Here is a 23,182-nt window from a genome sequence, read left to right on the forward strand (position 1 = left end):
ACTGGCCGTCTTCCCTTTCTATTTATAACTTTTTCTTATGCAAAACATGTCAAAGTCCAGCCTCCCTGAAGAGGCCCTTGATGAGTTCTCTAGTTCATCTTTCTCTATAGTCCATATGACAAGTTTTGTCATGATAAAACCAAGATGCCAAATTTTCCTTCACATGGCATGTATTTATCACCCCTGTGTTTTATTAAATAATGTTTTCACTATCTGAAATGTATCTCTGTAACAGTTCCCTTCTTTCTGTGTTTTTTTCTTCTAACTAGTTGCTAAGGCTCAAAGAGAGTAACATCTTCAGCCCACCTTCCCTGAAACCCTGCCACCTGCCACATCAGGCTACACCATTTACTGTGTGGCCTTGAACAAATTACTTAAAAAAAATAAAAACAAAAAACACTCCATTATTCAGTTTCTCTAATAGTAAAATGAGAATAATAATAATAGTCTCACAGAGTGGTTGTGGGTATTAAGAGAATGCATAAAAAATGCTTACACAGTCACTTGCATTCCAAAGCCCATAACAATTGTTAGTTTCTACCTTTGGAATCATTCTTTGTTACTACTATAGTACCCTGAATCAATACCACTGCAATTTTCATGTGACTTGACTGTGAGTTTATATCTATCTTTACTACCAATTAACTCTTTGAAGAAGGGAAGTGTCTGGGTCATAGTCAGAAAATTATTATAGGTTGAACCAATGTACATGTTCATGAATTTGCTCATCCCTGGAAATAGAAATCTTTCACATCTTCAAAACCAAGTGTATAAAAATAAATTGCAGTCATTAGGAGAATTTATTTCTTTGGTTTCTTTAATTAATTAAAGTGGTTGAGAGATTCTACAAATAGAAAATTTTATCATTGCACACTAATGATGTATGTCAGAAATAATGACGCTCACAGAAACAAACTATACTTTGCAATAATTATTTCCAAATGTTACAAGCCCATGATCCATTATGTTATTCCCACTTGAGAGAGTTTTTAAGTAATTTAAGATGTGGTATTAATTATTTTAAACATGTTATTTGATTTTTCTGAGAAAAAAATTCAATAAAGCAGACAATGACATATTTAATAAAATTAGGACTGGGCATGGTGGCTCATGCCTGTAATTTCAACCCTCTGTGGGTAGCCAAGGAAGGAGGATCCTTTGAGGCCAGAAGTTGGAGTCTAGCTTGGGTAAAACAGTAGGAGTCTGTCTCAACAAAAACTTAAAAAGTTAGCCCATTCTGGTGGCACACTTGTAGTCCTAGTTACTCTGGAAGCTGTGGGAGGATGACTTGAGCTTAGAATTTTGAGGTTACAGTGAGCTGTGATTGTATCACTGCACTTCAGCCTGGGCCACAGAGTAAGACCCTGTCTCTAAAACAAACAAATAAACAAAAACAAAATTAGCAGCAGAACTTATCTAGCATCCATGTCAGGGGAGTCTTTTATTAAATGCAATAGGTATTCTATTTATTTAAATTGAAAAACCCTTTGATCACTAGGAATTTTGAATTCCAAGAGCATGAACCTACTAACATTTGAAAAAAGATAACGTTTCTTCCCTTAACACTGAGTGTCAGTAGCAGAATGGCATGAGTTGGGAAGATAAATATTTATTGAACTATTTGATCCATTGTAATTTACAAAAGATTCAGAACTTTAATCAAAGAGTGTGTAGAGGAATCTGTCTTCTACCTATCTATCCCTAATCAAAGTGGACCACAAAAGATACAATAAGAATGCTCAACTAATGGACAGAGTAAGACAGACTTGCTAGATAGATGAATTGATGGATAGATAGATGCATAGCACAAAAAGAATCATAGAGAATTTTTTTCTCTCAAAGCAATTTTTATTCAGGTTAAAACTGCAAATGTATGGCCTGTGTCCCCATGTAAGACTATAAGTTCCATAAAGTCAGACATAGGTGCTTGTTTTTGTCACTGCTATTTCCCCAATACCTAGAATATACAATAATAGGATGTTAAGAGTTCAAGAAAGAGGAAAAACATGCAAAGTGACTCAGCAGTCAAAGACAGGTTTATTTTGGAGAATAAACCTGAGAGGGGCTTCTGGCCAACGTCAGTCAGGAGCACGCTCCCTTAAAGACTATTAGGCCAGGCGCGGTGGCTCACGCCTGTAATCCCAGCACTTTGGGAGGCCGAGGCAGGCGAATCACGAGGTCAGGAGATAGAGACCATCCTGGCTAACACAGTGAAACCCTGTCTGTATAAAAATACAAAAAATTAGCCGGGCATGGTGGCGGGCACCTATAGTCCCAACTACTCGGGAGGCTGAAGCAGGAGAATGGCATGAACCCGGGAGGCGGAGCTTGCAGTGAACTGAGATCACGCCACTGTACTCCAGCCTGGAGGACAGAGTGAGACTCCATCCCCCCACCAAAAAGACTGAGAGTATTTAAGTATTTAAGAGTTTAGGGCGAGAGCTTATCACAGGCTTGCAATTTTTCTGTGTGGAGGAGAAGTTTATTGTGGGGTTGGAATGTCTGTGGTCAGGGGGGAGGTTATCTCGGGGCTGACATCTCCCTGGTCAGAGGGGAGGTTATCTCGGGACTGTCATGTCTCTGGTTGAGGAAGGGTTTATCTTAAGATTGGAGTGTTTCTGGTTGGAGATGTCACTTGTGGTTCACAGTCATGCTGACATTAGCCATTAGGCTGATGCCCTTTTGGTTGGATTAGGCAGTTTTTTGATCAAGGGGAACTTTAAAATCATGGTTCTTGTCCAAGATGGCGATGCTTCTGCTCTGTCAGGATGCTTAATTAATAATTAATATTTGCTAAATAAATTAATGAATCATAGATGAAAATAAACTTTCCTTCCATTTCTGAAATCAGAGACCATATTCCCTTAGCACTCATGACTGTAAGGGACCTCAGCTTCAGTCCTTGCCTTGCTTACCTTCAGAGCCCTTCTTATAAAGTTGTGAGTTTATCTCCAAACCTAATATGGGAAATCTAAAAAAAAAAAAAAAAAATCAAAATGAATGTAGTGTGAACCTCCAAGATTTAACTTTTACGTAAGGACAAAAGGTCCTAGAGTTCTGTTAATTTGGTAACCTTGACAAAAATCAGAGACATTTTAAGAGCTTAAAAAGCTAGGCTGACCCACCTTTAGACATCTGGTATAATTGAAGACAATTTCAACTTCCATTAAGACCTTTGTTATGTGCAGACCCTGTCAAAAAAAAAATGAGATAAGCCTTATATAACTGTAAAAAGCAGCAATTCATCTGCATTCATTTTAACTTGAAACCTGCTGGTAGAAGATATGAATTAGATAATTTGACAGCATGTGTTTTGGTGGTTGTTATAGCTTATGAGAGACTTTGTAATGTTCTTTTTCCTCACTTTATATTACCAAAGGTCATATTTTCACATTCTGTATTGCTAAAGATAATATCAAAAACTACATAGTTTTTGCCATTTATCAAAAAATAGTTTTCTGACACATTTTTATATAGATCTGGTTGACAGATTAAAAACAGTTCATTAGTTAAATCTGAATTTCAGAAAAAATGTTTAATTGAACCAGTTTCCCGTTTTCATATTTTCTATATCTGACAAATCTGTATAGATCTATATAAATACAAACTAAAAAAGTAGTTCTGTCCATCTCAATGTAAGTTTAGGAATGTAAATAAATAATTTCATTTGTAATCACCACATTGATGTATTTTTATTTGTCATTTTATATAAGATATATAATAATTGTATTCCTTCTACTGGAATTAAAATAGTAGTGCCTTGTCACCTTCAGATGTTACCTGACTAATTGCCAAACATAGATGAATTGAAGAGACTTATGATAGGCCTCCTCAAGTACATACTCAGTACATGAACACTGACATCCTTGTAGTAAGATCAACATGGGAAAAAATAACCAGCCTGTTTTTGAGTTAACAAATAGAAACAAATACCAGAGAGATCAAAACACTACACGTCTGTGTGAATAATTGTCCTCCTCCCCTCCCCCAACCTTGATTTTTTTTCTCTTACAATTAAGTTTATTGTAAGAGAAAAAGACATGTCTGTCTGGTTACACTCAGATATCACTGAGTAGAGTCAGTGAAAAGAGACTTTGACTCAGACTTTGACTGTTTTCTTGTCCAAAAAAAGTGAATATAATAATACTACCAGCATTCAGAAGTTGCTGGGAGGATGAAAGAATATCACCTTTTTAGTCTGTAAACAGTTAAGCACAAAATGAATGCTATTTAGTTAGGTAACATCACTTGTGTATTTTTCTTATGGTTTCCCTCAAGGAATTAGAATTAGCTTCTGAGATTTCAGTTATAAAATGAATACCCCATGAATCCTAGCAGGAATGTGCAAAGCACTTTGAAAGAGTGGTGGTGGTCCCCAAACCTGTAAGATGGCATACCTGAGTGTAAGCAGATAGGCGTGTCTGTTCTTTATATAAATTTAAGTGTAAACAGAAAATAGAAGTAGTGGGGAGGGAGAGTATCCACATAGGCATCACATATTTTGATCTCGCTGGCATTTGTTTCTATGTTAACTTACAGATACGCTGGTTACTTTCTTCCCATGTTAGTCTTCCTACAAGGATGAAAAAGGTTGCTTACGAGGGTGGAAGCAGTTTCATTTCCATATATTTGCCTTCATTCGTGATTAACTTGAGTCTTTTCCTGAGATCTGCTGACACATCGGGTTTCAGAAGTTGCATGGCTCAGGCATACTTTTGATACATTTACCAAGATAATGAATGCCTTCATAAAGCCCTTAGACAGACCTGTTTTGCTGAGGTGGTACTGATAACTCCATGTAGCCAATAATGTAATCTTCTTATTTGAATTTCTGCATACAGTCTGTGTTGGAAAAATTGTGTTAAGCCATGTAAAAAAAGTTCATGTAAATATAGTTCTCTCTGGCATTAAATATGGCTTAATCTCATTTACTTCTAGTTTTTAGAATATCTCAGTTCTGTCATGTGTCGAAAATTAAGGTAGGAATTGTGTTAATTTTTTAATGGACCTATTAATAATGCAGGTAGGTTTATCATTTTGTACATCTACAAATAAACCAAATAATGTCCTCATGAATTGAGCTATACTATATAAAACTTACTGCACATATGTATTCTTCCAAAGAAACTTAATCTTTTGAGAGAAAAATATGTATATGTCTCATTAGCATTGCTCCTAAGGTTAATGTAAATTTACTATACTCCAGACTTTTAAGCCTTGATTGGCCATACCCATAATGCTCCATAAAATGATAAATACTAGTTTTTAAATTTTTATTCAGTATTAACTGAAGACATGAAATGATACTCAAAATGTGTCTCAAAAATTCTTTTGTCTTTTATTATGAAACTTTAAAAAATACCAGGGAAATAGTATCTATAAATACTTATTATAAAAGTAGAATATTGGCGGGACACAGTGGCTCACGCCTGTAATCCCAGAACTTTGGGAGGCCAAGGCAGGTGGATGATGAGATCAGGAGTTCAAAACTAGTCTGGCCAACATAGTAAAACCCCGTCTCCACTAAAAATACAAAAAAATTAGCCGGGTGTGGTGGTGTGTGCTTGTAATCCCTGCTACTCGGGAGGCTGAGGCAAGAGAATTGCATGAACCTGGGAGGCGGAGGTTGCAGTGAGCCGAGATTGCGCCATTGCACTCCAGCCCCGGCAACACTGCGAGACTCCATCTCAAAACCAACAACAACAACAAAAAACATATAATGGTAGAATATTAATCTGGAACCTTGCAAACTTGCAGTGATTTTGTGGTACACCAATAAGTTTTCAATACCTCACATCACCTTTAAGCTCTGCTGCCCTCTCATATGAACAGGTCTAGAGATAGTTCCAACGTAACAGATCACAAAGCTTATCTAAAACAGCAAGGATGTTGTCAAGTGCTGTGACTGTGATACTTTTCCAGTCACCTTTAACCAAAAGAGCCACCTGAATTATCTGCTGTATGATATTCTAATAAAGAGTTCTAATATGGAAGTTACAGTTCTTAAATAAGTCCTTGTTGCGTGTGAAAGCAGCACTTGACAGTTCCAGAGCCCAAGGAGGATCCTCAGGCATAGACCCTGATGCTTGAAAGCAGGAAAGCCGAGTCAAGGAAAAAGGACCTTGCTTCAGCCTCTACTTCCATGTTCAGAAAAAGAAATACAATCACGTTACCAGCATCAGAAAGGTTGCTGGGAGGGTGAAAAGATATTACCAAAAAGATGTTTCTAAACTGTTTAGTTGGAAACAGTTAAACACAAAATTAATGTTAATTAATTCGATAACACTAATTGTGTATTTATCTTAAAAATACAGGAAACTAAACACGTGATTACTGAAATGCCAGTGATTTGATGGAATTCAAATTAACCACACTTTGAGATAAATTAGAAAGATGTTTGGTTTTGTTGTTTTTTTAAAAATTGATATATATTCAGATGAATAAAGATTATTATAATTTATAGTTACTACTCGAGAAGTTTTTCTTTTATCCTAGAACTTTACTGCTGAGTAATATCATAAATTAATAATAATAATGTACAATGTGAAAAAATATACTGCATGTACATTGATTTATAACATGTACCCATTATAAGCCAAAATTTTTGAGAAATACATTTTTGAGAGACTGTACATTAAAAACTGGATGAAGTTGATGTTTATATTTTATTTTTATGGAAATGAGTATAGAAATTCATTTTATTAAGTGTTTTATGTTCAAGATTTTATGTAATTCCCTTAAATATTCAACACCAAAAGGAATCAGTCTAAGATCTACATTATTCTGGTGGAATTTAGTTTTTAGTTTATTTTTATTTTCACTTAGTTTTTAGAATAACAAAAAATATTTTACTCAAATATAAGATTTACAGAAGTTTCCAGACAAGCCATACAAAATGGTCACAAAGTTTTTTTGAAGGGGGTCATCTATACTTGACAGCAAAGTCATAGTGTTATTATTGAGAGCTGTGATGTTTGTTTAACTTTCCCATTCTGGTTCAAACAATCAAGTTTGTCCATCTTCAGCATCTAAATAAAGTTAGACCTGGCTAGGGAACATATTCTAAAGAACTGGTTAGCTGTTTTTAACCAATGCAATTAGATCACCAAAAAAAGTGGGAAAGGAGCTCACGAATTAAAATAAAACTACCTCCCCCCTCAAAAAATAAAACAAAATAAAATGAAAAACACCCATACCCCTGCAGCTAACCTGACAACTACCTTAATTCACAGTGCTTTACACTTAAACCAGGATTGGGGTAATGAATAAAAGCAGAGAGGGGCCACTGCTTTTAAACATTTCCCAACAGTCCAAATGACACTTCTGGCCTCTGCTCATACTTTACAACAGTGAATCAGGACAAGACATAGATTTGCTAACGTGCATTTAATCACCAAATGACTGAAGAAGTCTGGGCTTTTATTCTGTAATGTTTCTAAGACTGTGCCCCTTAAATGCAAACCAAAAGAAAGAAGTCTTGGCAGAACAAGAGAAGTGATGCATACTTGATGATCGGATCAATTTAAATATTATTAATGGCAGATAGCCTAGTCCCTGCTCTAGCAGTTTCTATGGCTTGGGCTTCGTTGGTCTTCCACTGCTCCTCTATATAATTTGCTAATGGATCATCTGGATTGGGAGCATTTAACAAGGCCTGGATCGATAGCAGAACTGTGTGGATCTGCACAGCTGGGGAACACTTACCTTTCAAAATATCTAAACATATTCTCCCCAACTTGTCTACATTAGGATGACAAATTTTGGTCATGAAGCGCACTTTAGGGGCTGCCATTGGGTATTCTTCTGGAAGAAATAGTTCAAGTTTGAAAGTCCTTCCTTCAAAGGGGGAATCCCGGGGGCCGGCAATGACCACGTGAAAATAGTGGGTGTTGCTCTCATATGGTTGTGCTTTGATTCTAGGAACTGGTTTTGCCAGCAAAAGCTGGGTTTCCTTGATGATCCTGCAGGGCAGCCCAGCCATCCTGTCAGGTCCCAAGTTGGGCCTCTGGTCTCTAACTTCTAGTTTATATATCCTTGTTTTTAATGTACAAAGATATACACTTTAGTAGGAAAAAAACAAAAAAACAAAAAACAAAAAACGGTTGTCACTGTTTAATATGCATCAATTAACATAAGTAATCTATTTTAATGGTATTTCAGAACAACAAAGAAGAGCTCTTTCCTTAAAGCTTTAAAAATGTAATTGAAATCTGAAAACATATTCCATATAATTTACCATGAAAGGGAAGAGACACTCTAATACAGTCATATTCAATTTTTTTGTTTTGTTTATTACAATAGACATTTAGAACATGTTATCCTTAAAGTAATTTCAGTTGCTTTGCTGATTTTTCAGCTTGTCAAATTGTTTATTCCTTTTCCTTTTTGCAATAGAATGATAATGAGAATAAATTTTGTTTTGTGTGAAAATAAACTTATTTCTATAACACTTAAATTAAAGAGATAATCTGATAAATCTGAATGTTATTTTAACAGTTTGTGCTCCTGTCATACTTTGAACTGTGAATTTTATTCAACTGCCCTCTATCAGGCAAGCTTTATGAATTCCTGCATTTTGATGAAGGCATTGTAACAGAACAATAAAGTGAGGTAGAATAAACCTTTAAAAATTCCTGTGAAGATTATACTTATTTTTTATTATTTGTTATTTTCTGCCAGAATTTTGGACAAAGAAGTTAAGACTTGTGCTTTGGATGAAATACAAATTATTATCTCCTTTAAAGCTATTTCCATTTTTCTTTTTGTAATGAAAAGCTTGTTGATATATAATTCACATAGCATGAAATTGACCATATAAAGTGTACAATTCAGAGGTTTTCAGAATATTTATGGAGTTGTGCAACCATCATCACTATCCAATTGTATAATATTTTCATCATCCCCAAAAGGAACCCCACGCCCAAGAGCAATCACTCCCATTCCTCCCTACTCCCGGTTTTCTGGTAACCAGTAATCTACCTTCTGTCTCTTTGGATTTGCCTGTTCTGGAGACTTTATATAAATGGAATGATTAAATATGTAGTATTTTGTGGCTTTCTTTTTTCCTTTATTATATTATTCTGAAGTTAGTTCATTTTGTAGCATGTATCAATATTTAATTCCTTTTTATGAGCTATAACAATAATGAAATATGATATGGATATATCACATCTATGTTTATTGGTTCATCAGTTGATGGACATTTAGATTGTTTCCACTTTTTGACTATTATCAACAATGCAAACATGAACATTGATGTGTCAGTGATTATAAAGACAGATATTTGTATTCCACTTGGGTACATACTGAGGAGTCAAATTGCTGCAGCGTATGGTAACTTTATGTGTAATATTTTGAGGACCAGCCAAACAGCTTTGCAAAATGACTGCTTCATTTTAAAGCTAGAAATTTATGAGAATTTCCATTTTTTTCATGTTTTCATCTACACTGGATATTTTCATTGTTTCCTTTTTTTTTTGGAGATGGAGTGTCACTCTTGTTGCCCAGACTGGGTGGAGTGCAGTGGCACAATCTTGGCTCACTGCAGCCTCCACCTCCCGGCTTCATGTGATTCACTTGCCTCAGCCTCCAAAGTAGCTGGAACTACAGGTCAACCACCATGCCTGGCTAATTTTTGGAGTTTTAGTAGAGACAGGGGTTTTTACCATGTTGGCAAGACTGGTCTCAAGCTCCTAACCTCAGGTGATCTACCCGCCTTGGCCTACCAAAGTGCTGGAATTACAGGCATGAGCCACCGCGCTTGGCCGATGTTGTCTTATTTTTTTAAGTTTTATTATTCTATTAGATGTGAGGTAGTATCTCACTGAGGTTTTGATTTACATTTACCTAATGAATAATGATGTTGAGCATTGTTTTATGTACTCATCAGTCTTTTGTCTTTCTTCTCGGGAGAAATATGTACTCCAGCCTTTTGCCTATTTTTTAACTTGTTCTTTCATTGTTGAGTTGTAATAAATCTTAATATATTCTGAGTAAAAGTAATGTATCAAATATATAATTTGTAAGCATATTCTTCTACTGTGTGTATTGTTTTTTCATTTCTTTATGTGTCCTTTAATACACTAATGTTAAAATTTTTGTAAAGTTCAGTTTTCTAAATGTTTTTGGTGTTATGTCTAAGCAATCGTTGCCTAACAAAACTTTGTGAAAAGTTTCCCCTATGTTCTCTCTTCTAAAAGTTTTGTAATTTTGGCTTTTACACTTAGGTTTAAATCCACTTTAGGTTCATTTTTGCCTACTGTGTGAAGTAGAGGGTCCAAATAAATTCTTTGCCTGAAGAACATTGAAAAGACTCTTCTTTTCAACACATAATTGGGTTGAAAAGGTCATTGTGAAAAGACTATTTTCACACAATTCTTAAAAGACTGTTATTTCCCCAATAAATATGTTTGGAATTCAAATCTGAAATCAAATGATCATAAATTTAAGCTATATTTCTAGATGCTCAATTCTATTCTTTTGTCTGTTCTTATGTTAGTACACACTGTATTGATTATTATAGTTCTGTAATAAATCTGGTTCTCAGGAAGTATGAATCTTCCAACTTTGATATTCTTTTTAAATGTTACTTTGGCTATTCTGGAGCCATTACATTCTCATATATATTTTAGGATCAGCTGGTCAATTTTTTTAGAAAAAAGTAATTGATTTTTTTGGTAGACATTGCATTGAATCTGTGTACCAAATTGGAGAGTATTGCCATCTTAACAGTATTGTCTTCCAGTTCTTTTCATTTATTTAGATTTTCTATAATTTTTTCAACAAAATTTTATAGTCTTCAGTGTACAATTATTGAATTTTGTTAAATTTATTTATAAGTATTTAATTGTTTTTTGTGCTATTATAAAAAAATTATTTTCTTCATTTCAGTTTATATTTTTCATTACTAATGTGTAGACATCCAATTGATTTTTGGATATGGACTTCAAATTCTGCAATCTTGCTGGAATTATTAGTTCTAATTTTTGTGTGAAGTTCTCAGGATTCTCTATATACAAGAAGAGCATGCCATCTGTGAGTAGTCACCTCTTTCCAATCTGAATACTTACTTCCTTTCCTTGCCTAATTGTCCTGGCTAGAATCTACAGGACAATGTGGAATACAAAGGTAAGAGCAGACATCCTTGTCTTATTTCTGATCTAAGATGGAAAGCATGTAGTCTTTCCTGCTTAAGTGTGATATTAGCTGTGGATAATCAAGTTTAGGAAGTTCTCTTCTATTTGGTAGATGCTTTTCATCAGGTTCGGGAGTTCCCTTCTATTCTTATTTCTTGAAAGCTTTTATCATGTAAGGATGATAGATTTGTCAAATACTTTTCTACTTCTATGAAAATGCTCATGTAGTTTTTGTCCTTTATTGATATGGTATGTTATACTGATTGATTTTTGGATGTTGTATCAACCTTGCATTCCTAGTGTAGTAACCACTAGGCAATGGAGTGTAAGTCATTAAATATGGGTCTGCATTTGGTTTGTTAGTATTTTGTTGAGGATTATTATGTGTGTATTAATTAGAGATGTTAATGTATAGTTTTTTTTAATCTTGTGATAGTTGTCTGGTTTTGGTATCAAGGTAATATATAGAATAAGTTCAAAGTTTTCCTTCCTTTTCTACTTTTTGCAAGAGTTTGTTAAAAACTGGTATTAATTAAATGTTTGATAGAGTGTATCAGTGAAGCAAGTGAAGTGAAGTAGGGTCCAAACTTTTCACTGTGGGTAGTTTTCCTAATTCCTGTTTCAATCTCTTTACTTGTTATAGACCTTTCCAGATTTTTTATTTATTCTTGAGTCAGTTTTGGTAGTTTGTGTTTGTCTAAAAATTTATCCTTTTAATCTAGGTTATCTAATTTGCAAGAGCACAGTAGTTCAGAGTATTCCCTCTTATTTTTTTTTAAATTTCATTAAAGTCAGTAACAATGCTGCTTTTTTCATTCCTGATTTAGTAATTTGCATTTTCTCTCATTTCATCTTGTTTCATCTAGCTAAAAGTGTGGCAATTTTGTTAAACTTTTGGTTTTATTGGTTTTCTTTTTTTTTTTTTTCTACTGTCTATTCATTAATTTCCACTCTTAATGCTATTATTTCCTTCTTTCTCATTGCTTTGTGTTTAGCTTGCATTTTTACTTTTTCTAGTTTCTTTAGATTGAAGGTTAGGTTAGTGATTTGAAATTCTTCTTGTTTTATACTGGCATTTACAGATATAAATTTCCCTTTACAGAATGCTTTAGCTGCATCCCCAAACATTTGTTCATTTTATTAGAGGGAGGGCCTCACTATGTTGCTCAGCCTGACCTCGAACTCCTGGGCTCAATTGTTCCTTCTGTTTCAGCCTCTGAGTAACTGAAATTATAGGCATGGGCCACTATGACTGGCTAAGGTTTGTTGTGTTGTGTTTTTACTTTCACTCATGTAAATTATGTTGTAATTTTTCGTGTGTGTGTGTTTTACCTATTGGTTATTTAGAAGTGTGTTCTTTAATTTTCATACATGTTTAAGTTTTCTAATTATTCTTCTGTTATTGATTTTTGTTTTTAATTGTGTTGTGTTTGCAGAAGAGATGATGAACTATTTAATACCTTTTAAATTTATCGAGGTATGTTTTATAGCCTAGCATATGGTTTATCAAGGCACTCATGAGTACCTGACAAGAATGTCTTAATATATTCTGCTGTGGTTGCATATTCTATAGATTATGGTTATACATGGTACCTAGTGCTGTTTAAGTCTTCTGTTTTCTTCATGATCTCCTGCCTAATTGTTCTATTCATTGTTGGAAGTGCAACATTGAAATCTTCAGTGTTTATCACTGAATTGTCAATTAGTCCTTCAGTTTTCTTAGTTTTTGCTGTGTGTACTTTGAGACGTTTTCCTGGGGTTCAAATGTATTTATACTTGTTATATCTTCCTGAATAATTGACCCTTTTTTCATTATAAAATATATATATATATATTTTGCTTTTATATCAGATTTTGTTTTACAGTCTATTTTTTAAAATATCGATAACAGCTCCCAGTTACTGTTTGTATAGTTTATCTCATTTTTGTCTTTTTACCGTCAACCTATTGTGTCTTTGAATCTTGTGGACGAAATATCATTGGATCATTTTTATAAAATCCATTCTTCCAAAGTCTTCCTTTTCATTGGAGTTTTACTTAATTATTTAATTGATTTTTAATGTAATTACTGGTAAGATATAATTTGTACATTATTTATTTTTAACTTATCTTTTGCTTCTTTGTTCCTCTATTCCTCCATTACTGTTTTTTCTTGAGTTACATATACATATTTTGAAGTATACTATTTATTACATTTATTGTTTATACACACATGCAAATATATCTATTTTTTTCTAAAGGTTGTAGTAGAAATTACAATTAACTTAAAACAATCTAGTTCACATTAGTAGCAACTAAAGTCAATATTATACAAAAATTTGCTATAAAAGAGCTTTCTTCTGTGTACTCCTGCATTGTGCTATTATTTAATCCCAAATTGTATCTTTATTCATTATATAAGCTGAAAAACACAGTTTTATAATTATAGCTTTATTCAATGCCTTTTAAATCAGATAGGAGAATAAAAAAATTACAAAAATACAAAATACAAAATTTAATACAAATACAAAAGTTGATAATAATTTTTATATTTACCTATTGCCTTAATCAATTCAGACCGCTATAACAAAAATACATAGACTGAGTGGCGTAAAGAGCATACATATTTTTTCACAGTTCTGGAGTCTGGAAAGTCCAAGATCAAAGTACTGGCAGATCTGATGTCTGGTAAAGACGCTTTCTCTGGTTTTAAGATGACCATCTTCTCATTATACCCTCACATGGTAGAGGGCAGAAAGACAGGAAGCAAGCTCTCTCTTGTCTCTTCATAAGAATATTGTTATAATCATTCTTCAGAGAGACAGAATGATTATAACAATCATTATAACCTGATTATAACAGGGAAAGGGAGAGAGAGAAAGAGAGAGAGAGGTGAGAAGGGATTTATTAGGGCAATTCTCTCACTCAATTATGGAGATTGAGAAGTTCCATGATAAGCTGCAAGCTGGAGAACCAGAGAAGTAACCATTATGGCTCAGCCTAAGTCTGAAAGCCTCAGAACCAGGGGAGCCAATGGAGTAACTCAACTGCTAGTTCAAGTTTCAGAGTCCGAAGGCTGGAGAATGTGGAGTTCTGACATCCACAGACAGGAGAAGCATGTCCCATTTCCAGAAGAGGGAGAAAAATTTACCCTCTGCTTTTTCGTTATAATCTTGCTCCCAGCCAATTGGATAGTTTCTACCCACATTGAAGGCAGATCTTCACCACTCAACCTACCAACTCAAAGGACAATCTACTCCAGAAATACCCTCATAGATACACCTGGAGAAGCCCAATCATTCTAATCAAATGCCAAACCATCTGAGTTTCCTTTTCAGCAGAGGAGAGATAGGCTCAAAGCCTACTGAAGCATTAAGAAAAATTAATGTTTTACCAGCTATCTGTGTATACTTTAATCCAGTCAAGTTGACAGCCAAAGTTGATTATCACAGGTACTAATACCATCCTGAGGGCCCCACCCTCATAATATTATTACCTCCCAAAAGGCCCACCTCCAAATACCATTCCATGGGAGTATGGTTTCAACACAGAATTTGGAGCAGAGTGTACACAAACATGTACTTCATACCACCTATGTAGTAATCTTTAATAATAGTCCCTTTTATTCCTTCCTGTGAAGGCACGTTTTTATCTATTGTCTTTTCATTTCAACCTAAAGTTTCTTTCTTTGGTATTTTCTGTAGTACAGATATGCCAGGAATGAAATCACTAAGTTTTTGTTTATTTGAGAATATTTTATTTTCGCTTTCATTTTTGAAAAATTGATTTTCTGAATATAAACTTTTTGGTTGACTTTATTTCCTTCTGATACTTTGAATATGCTACTACCTCCTGAACTCTGTCCTTTTTGGATTAGAAGTCAGCTGTTAATCTTATTGAAGATACCTTATACCCAATGAGTCATTTTCTCTTACTGCTTTTTATCTTCTTTGTCTTTACCTTTTACAGTTTGTATATGATTTGTCTAAATGTGACTCTTTCAGTTTTTCTTACTTATAATTCACTGAGTTTCTTTTATATGTAGATTGATTTTTTAATCAAATTTAGGATATATTGGTAATTATTTCTTCAAATCCTCTCTAAGCAGTCCATGATCTTGTCCCCTCTCTCTTCACCTTCTTCTGCCAAGTCTACATTTCCTTCAGTTTTTATAAACTAAAATGTTCTTCCTATTACTGAACATTGTTTTAGCTATCCTGCCTCTGTTTTTTTGCTCATGCTGTATCCTCATTCTGTGACATTTTCAAACAACTTCTATTTGTTCTTCAAACTTCATCTTTACCATAAACATTACTTTCCTCTCAAATACATTTTTTCTCCGCAATCTAATACAAATGTAGCGCTTTTAAAGCAGTCATACCTTTCATCACAAAGTATAGTTATTCATTTGCATGTTGAATACGATCAAAATAGGCAGGATTTTTATGTCCTCTGTGTTTTACTTCTCCTAACAAATCTAAGTTTTACTTTGTTATCACCATTTTTAACAGATAAATCCTATTTTAACATCCCAATATAGTACTTAGCCTCAGTTTTGCTTGTTCCAGAGCTCATGAGCTCAGCCACTTGGCTCTAAGATTCGTGAGTACAGTAGGAGAGTTTAATGCAGATGGAGCATCTGTCTGCTATTGTTCTATTTGTTCATTTGTTTTAGAAATACCATATATTGGTCAATTTAAAATCATAGAACGCAATGCTCTAGTGCTTTGAATATTTGAATCAATTCTAGTTGTCACTTCAAAGTTGCTAATCTTCATTTTGGTGGTTCTTTTAGTGTAAGATAAAGTTTACATATATGAGCCACAGAAAGTATTTTTGTGCAAGAATAAAGACATTTATTAGGAAAGTTATTTAGAAAATTACAGTAACCTTGGTAAGGTATTTACTTCAACATCCAAGAGACGTTACATATTCAAACGGAGGTCTTTTCAAATGCAACCTAGCTTATTTCACTGAGATTTGGCATTAGCATTTTACCTGCTTCAACTAAATTGAAATTTGCTGTATTAGTGTATCCGTTCCCCATTAGAGTACTTTCTGGAATTCATATTCATCTGTTAAAAGAGATGATCTTGTCCTAGTACTAAAACCATAATGTTGATGAGAAAAAAATTTGAGGAAATAACCTGCCTCCTATGTAGGATATCTAATTTTATGCACACTATATTTAGTGTTAGCAACCTGCTTCGGCGGGTAGTGGGTAGCATACTTACATGACATACCCACCCAAAAAATGAAATCATGGTCTATATTATTAGTTATTTAAAAATAAGCAACCAGAAAAGCTGTGCTATATCTATATATCTATATCTATATTTTTGGTGAACTTTATTTTCTTTTTTCCAATTCCTAATATTTCTAATAGCTTACAGTTAGTTTTTAAAAATCCTCCAAATTTAAAATTTAGAAATGTATCATTATATGTTTTTATTAGACAAGACTTTATTTCAGGTTCTATGACCTACACTTTAGTTTTGTTCACATGAAATTCTTTAGCATTGTATAGAATAAGACATCTCCACCTACTTTGTATTTTAATACATATTTGAAAGCTTTTCTGACACATTTAGTAATAAAAGTTAATGTATTAAATGTTTCCCAACTAGGATAAAATTTATTAACTATGTCTAATTCAAAATGTTTTAAAAATAACAGCAGAAAAAAAGAGAGAGAGAAAAAGAAAGATATAATTAGAGTAGGAATCATTGATGTAGAAAAGAAGTACTCAGTGGTGCATTTTAACAAATCAGTAATTTTCTTCTTTCAAAAGTTTAATGAATGGTCAAATTCTTCCAAGATTTATTGCAGAAATTATGGGAATGCATATTTATTTAAAGGGTAGAAATTAAGTAGTGAATGTAAATAAAAGTTAAGTTGAAAATTGTAATAAGTTCTGTTTATGTAGCAATTGAAATAAAATGAGTAGATACATACAACACATAAGGTAATGCTAAAATCCAAGCTCAGTATATTGGCTGCATCTGAGGAAGGTAGGAGGTAAATAAAATCATAGAGAACTACATGACTTCAGTCTTCAGCTTTATGTTAAGTTTTATTTCCTAATCAATAAAAAAAATTATGTAAAACAAATATGACTTACATAACAGTATTTGACAAACCCAGATGGTGGATATATAGCTTTTTATATGCTTAATATTTTCTCACTATAATATATCAAATTAGTTGAGTAAAGGGCTGCTGGAAGACAATAAAACTACCTTAGTTTAGAAATACCTATTACTAAAAAAGAAAATTCCTTTTGTTCATGATTTTAAAAAATAACACTTGCTAGTTTTTCTTTAAAAATTATAGCTTTATGTTTCCATTTGACCATTTGAATTTAATTTAGTGACAGATCCACACTGTGTGACAGATTGCTTGGAAGTGATGAATGATGTACTTTCTCACCCTTGTAGTTGAATGCAAAAAACTGTCGACGGAACAATTTCTGCAATTTTAATTTTATTTATTTCTTATTATTTAAATTTCCTTTAGCAAAACAAAGGTCACTACCTTTTTAACCCAAAGAAAATAACATAAAATATTTTAGGGGCCTGTCGTTTAATATTTTAAAAATTGATTTATTTTTCAAACGTTGTAATCTAATAGCTATGTTTGCAATTGATGCTTTTAACATACTTTTGGGCGATCATGGATTGTTTATGAAATAGAGTTGCTGTGGACTATTTAAAATTTGATTAACAGAACAAAAGCCGTGTTACAGTAATGCTCCCATACTCATGCTTGTGCTCTCTGCAGTTTGAGTTACCCACAGTCATTGGCAGTCTGAAAATATTAAATGGAAAATTTCAGAAATAAACAATTCATAAGTTTTAAATTATGTACCACTCTGAGTAGTGTGATAAAATCTCACAACTGCCTGCTCAGTCCTACCCCGGATATGAATCATCCCTTTGTCCAGCATGTCTATGCAGCATGTGCTACCTGCCCAATAGCCACTTAGTAGTCATCTCAGTTATCAGTTAGAAAAGCATAGTTTATACAAATTCGGTGCTATCTATGGTTTTGGATATCCACTGGGGGTCTTGATACATGGATAAGGGGGGACTACCATATTTCCGGAAATAATAAGTGTAATTATGACTTAAAATGCGATGTTTTGTTCAAATGAGATGCATAAAGCAAAAAGGCTTAATTAGTAGTGTTAAATTTAAACACAGAGTAAGATAAAAATGCAAAAAGACTTTACACTGAGGTTCCTAGGAGCTTTGATTACAAACAGGGCATGTAAATCAGAAATGTTGGCATTCCTAAACAAGTCATACAGTGAGTTAAAGCACTCTTATGAAAAAAAAGAATAGAGAAGAAGAGTGGTTAATTGTGTTAAAAACAAGTCAATATTATGTATATTTTAAATGAGTTAAATTACTTCAGTGTTAAAAACTAATTTATAGACTAGGTAAATGAGAACCATCATATTCAAATTTCAATAAGCTCAATATCATTGTGGATGTGGGCAACTGTCTTGGTCCATTTGTGCTGCTATAACAAAATACCATAGACTGAATAATTTATAAGGAATATAAATTTATTCCTCACAGTTCTGAAGGCTGGAAAGTCCAGGATCTAGGTGGCAGCATGTTTGCTGTCTGGTGAGGGTCTGGTCTCTGCTTTCATGACAGTTCCTTGAAGAACATCTGTGAGAGGAGAGGAACGCTGTGTCCTCACCTTGCAGAAAGAAGAGCAAGAGGGATGAACACTGTGAGAAGCCACTTCTATTCTTTTTCTTTTTCTTTTTAATAGAGATGGGGTCTTGCTCTTTTGCCCAGAGCTGAAAGTCCGTGTCATGATCATAACTCCCTGCTGCCTTGAACTCTTGGGCTAAAGCAATCCTCTCACCTCAGCCTCTGGAGGAGCTGATATTACAGGTGTGAGCCACTGTGTGAGCCTGGCTCAGAAGCCTCCTTCATAAGGGCTTTAATCTCATTCACAAGTGGAGGAGGCTTTATGACTTGATTACCTCTTAAAGGCAAGCCCCTGTTAATACCATCAAATTGGCCATTACATTTTAACATCTGAATTTTGGAGGGACACATTCAAACCATAGCAGCAACTAAGAAGCTTCTGGTGACACTGGGAATGTTTGTAAGATGACAAACATAATTTCTAAACAACTGATCTCTTGCTACTGTTTGTTTGTGAACTTTGTTTTGCCAAACACATAGAAAGGATTTCGTACTGACTCATCAGATAATGCACATTGCCTATTACTAGACAGAGGGAATATGTAATGATTTCAAGAATTTCACTTTATAAAGCCTTAAAGGAACAAAAATAAGTTCCTTTTCCAATTGATTTCCAATATTGATTGAAAGGACACACTAATGAGTAAAATAAGATAATGCTAATCAACTTTTTATCTCAAAAAACTTTATTTTTATATTTATTTATTTATTTATTTATTTATTTATTTATTTATTTATTTTTGAGATGGAGCCTTCCTCTGTTGCCCAGGCTGGAATGCAGTGGCATGATCTCAGTTCACTGCAGACTGTGCCTCCCGGGTTCAAGCAATTCTCCTGCCTCAGCCTCCCAAGTAGCTGAGATTACAGGCACATGCCACTACACCCAGCTAATTTTCATATTTTTACTAGAGACAGAGTGTCACTGTATTGGTCAGGCTGGTCTCAAACTCCTGAGCTCAGGTCATCTGCTCGCCTGGGCTTCCCAAAGTGCTGGGATTACAGACATGAGCCACCACACCCGGCCTAAATAGTTATTTTAATTAACAATTGTTCTTTACACATACCAGAATTTTTAGAAACATTCTCGTTACACTATCAAGACAAATTAAGCTTTGAAAAAATATAAAATGTTAGATCTTCAGTTTCTCTTAGAGAAGTAAAAACTTTTCTCCAAAAGTATTTAAAGTATTTCTTTTCGTTTTTTTTTTTTTTTTTTAATATAAAGCGGTCTTGCTCTGTGGCCTCAAGGGATCCTCCTTCCTCTGTCTCCCAAAGTACTGGGATTGTGGGCACAAGCCACCATTCCTGGCTGATTTGCAGTATTTAAAGAAAGAGTTGCTCTGGCTGAAAGTTTTTCTTGGAGAGAAAAACATACCTGCTTAATGAACAAATTTGTATAAAACATCTGTGTTTCTTGCTCTTGCAGATACAAAATAATATACTAAAAATTGTCTGGTTCTGGTGTCAGGTTTTGTGGATTTGAATCTCTACTGCTTAGCTTACTGGGTTTTTGACTTTTGAGAAGGGGAGCAAGTTCTCTCCACCTTTGTTTTCCCATACATCAAATGAGGATGACTGTTTATCAGGGGTCCACGACTCCCAGGCTGCAGACTTGAACCAGTCAGAGCCCTGTTAAGAAACCGGGACACAATAAACATACGTGTGCATGTGTCTTTATAGCAGCATGATTTATAATCCTTTGGGTATATACCCAGTAATGGGATGGCTGGGCCAAATGGTATTTCTAGTTCTAGATCCTTGAGGAACTGCCACACTGTCTTCCACAATGGTTGAACTAGTTTACAGTCCCACTAACAGTGTAAAAGTGTTCCTATTTCTCCACATCCTCTTCAGCACCTGTTGTTTCCAGACTTTTTGATGATCACCATTCTAACTGGTGTGAGATGGTATCTCACTGTGGTTTTGATTTGCATTTCTCTGATGGCCAGTGATGATGAGCAGTTTTTCTTGTGTCTGTTGGCTGCATAAATGTCTTTTTCTGAGAAGTGTCTGTTCATATCCTTCACCCACTTTTTGATGGGGTTATTTTTTTCTTGTAAATTTGTTTCAGTTCTTTGTAGATTCTATTGTGGCACTATTCACAATAGCAAAGACTTGGAACAAACCCAAATGTCCATCAATGATAGACTGTATTGAGAAGATGTGGCACATATACACCATGGAATACTATGCAGCCATAAAAAAGGATGAGTTCATGTCCTTTGCAGGGACGTGGATGAAGCTGGAAACCAGCATTCTCAGCAAACTATCACAAGGACAAAAAACCAAACACCGCATGTTCTCACTCATAGGTGGGAATTGAACCATGAGAACACTTGCACACAGGAAGGGGAGCATCACACACCAGGGCCTATCATGGGGTGGGGGGAGGAGGGAGGGATAGTATTAGGAGATATCCCTAATGTAAATGACAAGTTAATGGGTGCAGCACACCAACATGTCACATGTATACATATGTAACAAAACTGCACGTTGTGCACATGTACCCCAGAACTTAAAGTATAATTAAAAAAAAAAAAAAAAGAAAGAAAGAAACCGTAACACACAGCAGGACATGAGTGGCAGGCCAGCAAGCATTACTCCCTGAGCTCCACCTCCTGTTAGATCAGTGGTGGCATTAGATTATCACTGGAGCACAAGCCCTGTTGTGAACTGCGCATGCCGGGGATCTAGGTTGAGCCGTCCTTATGAGAATCTAACTAATGCCTGATGATCTGAGGTGGAACAGTTTCATCCCCAAACCATCCCCCTTCCCTGGTGGAAAAATTGTCTTCCATGAAACCGATCCCTGGTGCCAAAAAGGGGGCCGCTGCTGTATATGAACACAGCAGAGGGGACTATGATAACTTCTAATAGAACATGTGAGTGTCTGTCCCTTAGGAGAAAACCGTTGAGAAAAATGAGAATAAGGTAAGCACCTCTAGGAACCGGGCAACATCACCCCTCCACATATCTGTCCACGGTTGTCACAAAGTGCTTCCTCTGCTGCTTTTCCATGTAGCTCTCAAGCTTCTCTGCAGCTCTAGCATAACTATCTTCAGGCCAAATTTGCCATTAAACAAAACAAAGAGACAACAGAGACTCCAGCCACTCTGAGTAGCAGATTATTAAGTTTCATTTTCAGGGAACATCACAAGTGTTCATTAATGACACATTAAATGATGAAGCTTAACGTCTCTTTTAAAAATCTCATCTTTTGCTTAATTGAACATTTCTAATATGTAAAATCTTTATATAGCATACAGAAATATTTTGAGAGTGCAAATGACATATTTTTATCTTCAAGATTTCCCTGTGACAGCCCCATCAGTGATCCTGTTTTGTTCAATTAAATGTGGTAATGAGTATCTGACTACTGGGCTTTATGTAACTACTTTCATTATATGCTTTATTTTCACTTCTGTAATGTCTTAATTATTCAAACTGTATTTTAATGCTAGTTTATTCAGGTTTCTGCTGAGAATTCAAAAAAATGGTGTCAATTTTATTTTATATTTATGTTCCATTTTTGCCAGAATTTTAACTCAGTCACTCACATTGAAGGTTTAAATAAATTGATAAATGGAATATATATTATTCCCACTGTTTATTATAACTCAAGAAACCATACCTAAAAGTTTAATAAAACGTTGTGTTAAATTAAAGAGATGTAGATAGTTGATTGTTCATGGCTAATATTATTTTAAGTCTTGGTACACAGGTAATCTGGCTTTTATAAGCCTATAAAACTAATAAATTTTGATGAGTTTCTTTACACCACAATTTTATAATTACTAATTATAATTACTTTATACTTGCTAATTTAAACTAATTACTATATAATAATTAGCTAACATTAAACTTTCGGTTTCTATATTTGTCTCTTTATTGAAAAGCATTTTTAAACATATAACGAAAGTGAATTATGACCATAAAAATTGTTATTTTTATTCACATATTATAATGTGAGAGCCATGGAGTTTCTTTGATGTAACACGTATGTGTTCCCAACTTCAACAAAAAAGTCATATATACAGAAATTAGCAGTAGGCCTGCAATTTATTTTCTTCTTTTTTTTTTTTTTTTTTTTTTTTTGAGATGGAGTTTTGCTCTTGTCACCCAGGCTGGAGTGCAGTGGCACAATTTCGGGTCACTGCAACCTCCTCCTCCCAGGTTCAAGTGATTCTCCTGCCTCAGCCTCTCGAGTAGCTGGGGCTACAGACACACACCACCATGCCCAGCTAATTTTTTTATTTTTAGTAGAGATAGGGTTTCACCACATTGGCCAGGCTGGTCTCGAACTCCTGACCTTAGGTGATCCACCTGCCTCAGCCTCCCAAA

General features: G+C 34.5%; 2 protein-coding genes across 2 annotated transcripts in view; one reads left to right on the forward strand and one right to left on the reverse strand.

Annotated features, from left to right (window-relative positions):
* The window catches only part of GALNTL6 (polypeptide N-acetylgalactosaminyltransferase like 6), a 994,726-nt gene that overhangs the window by 310,993 nt on the left and 660,551 nt on the right, over positions 1-23,182 (forward strand). The window lies entirely within an intron of this gene.
* Positions 7,523-8,111, reverse strand: LOC103236528 (ubiquitin-conjugating enzyme E2 N-like). Its single transcript, XM_073017832.1, has one exon. The coding sequence runs from the start codon at positions 7,979-7,981 to the stop codon at positions 7,523-7,525; it is 459 nt and encodes a 152-aa protein (XP_072873933.1). The 5' UTR covers positions 7,982-8,111.

The sequence above is a fragment of the Chlorocebus sabaeus genome, chromosome 7 (genome assembly GCF_047675955.1).
Source record: "Chlorocebus sabaeus isolate Y175 chromosome 7, mChlSab1.0.hap1, whole genome shotgun sequence".
Classification (NCBI taxonomy): Eukaryota; Metazoa; Chordata; class Mammalia; order Primates; family Cercopithecidae; genus Chlorocebus; species Chlorocebus sabaeus.

Coding starts and splice junctions, on each gene's coding strand:
- LOC103236528 (XM_073017832.1), bottom strand. CDS start 7,981: ATGGCTGGGCTGCCCTGCAGGATCATCAAGGAAACCCAGCTTTTGCTG.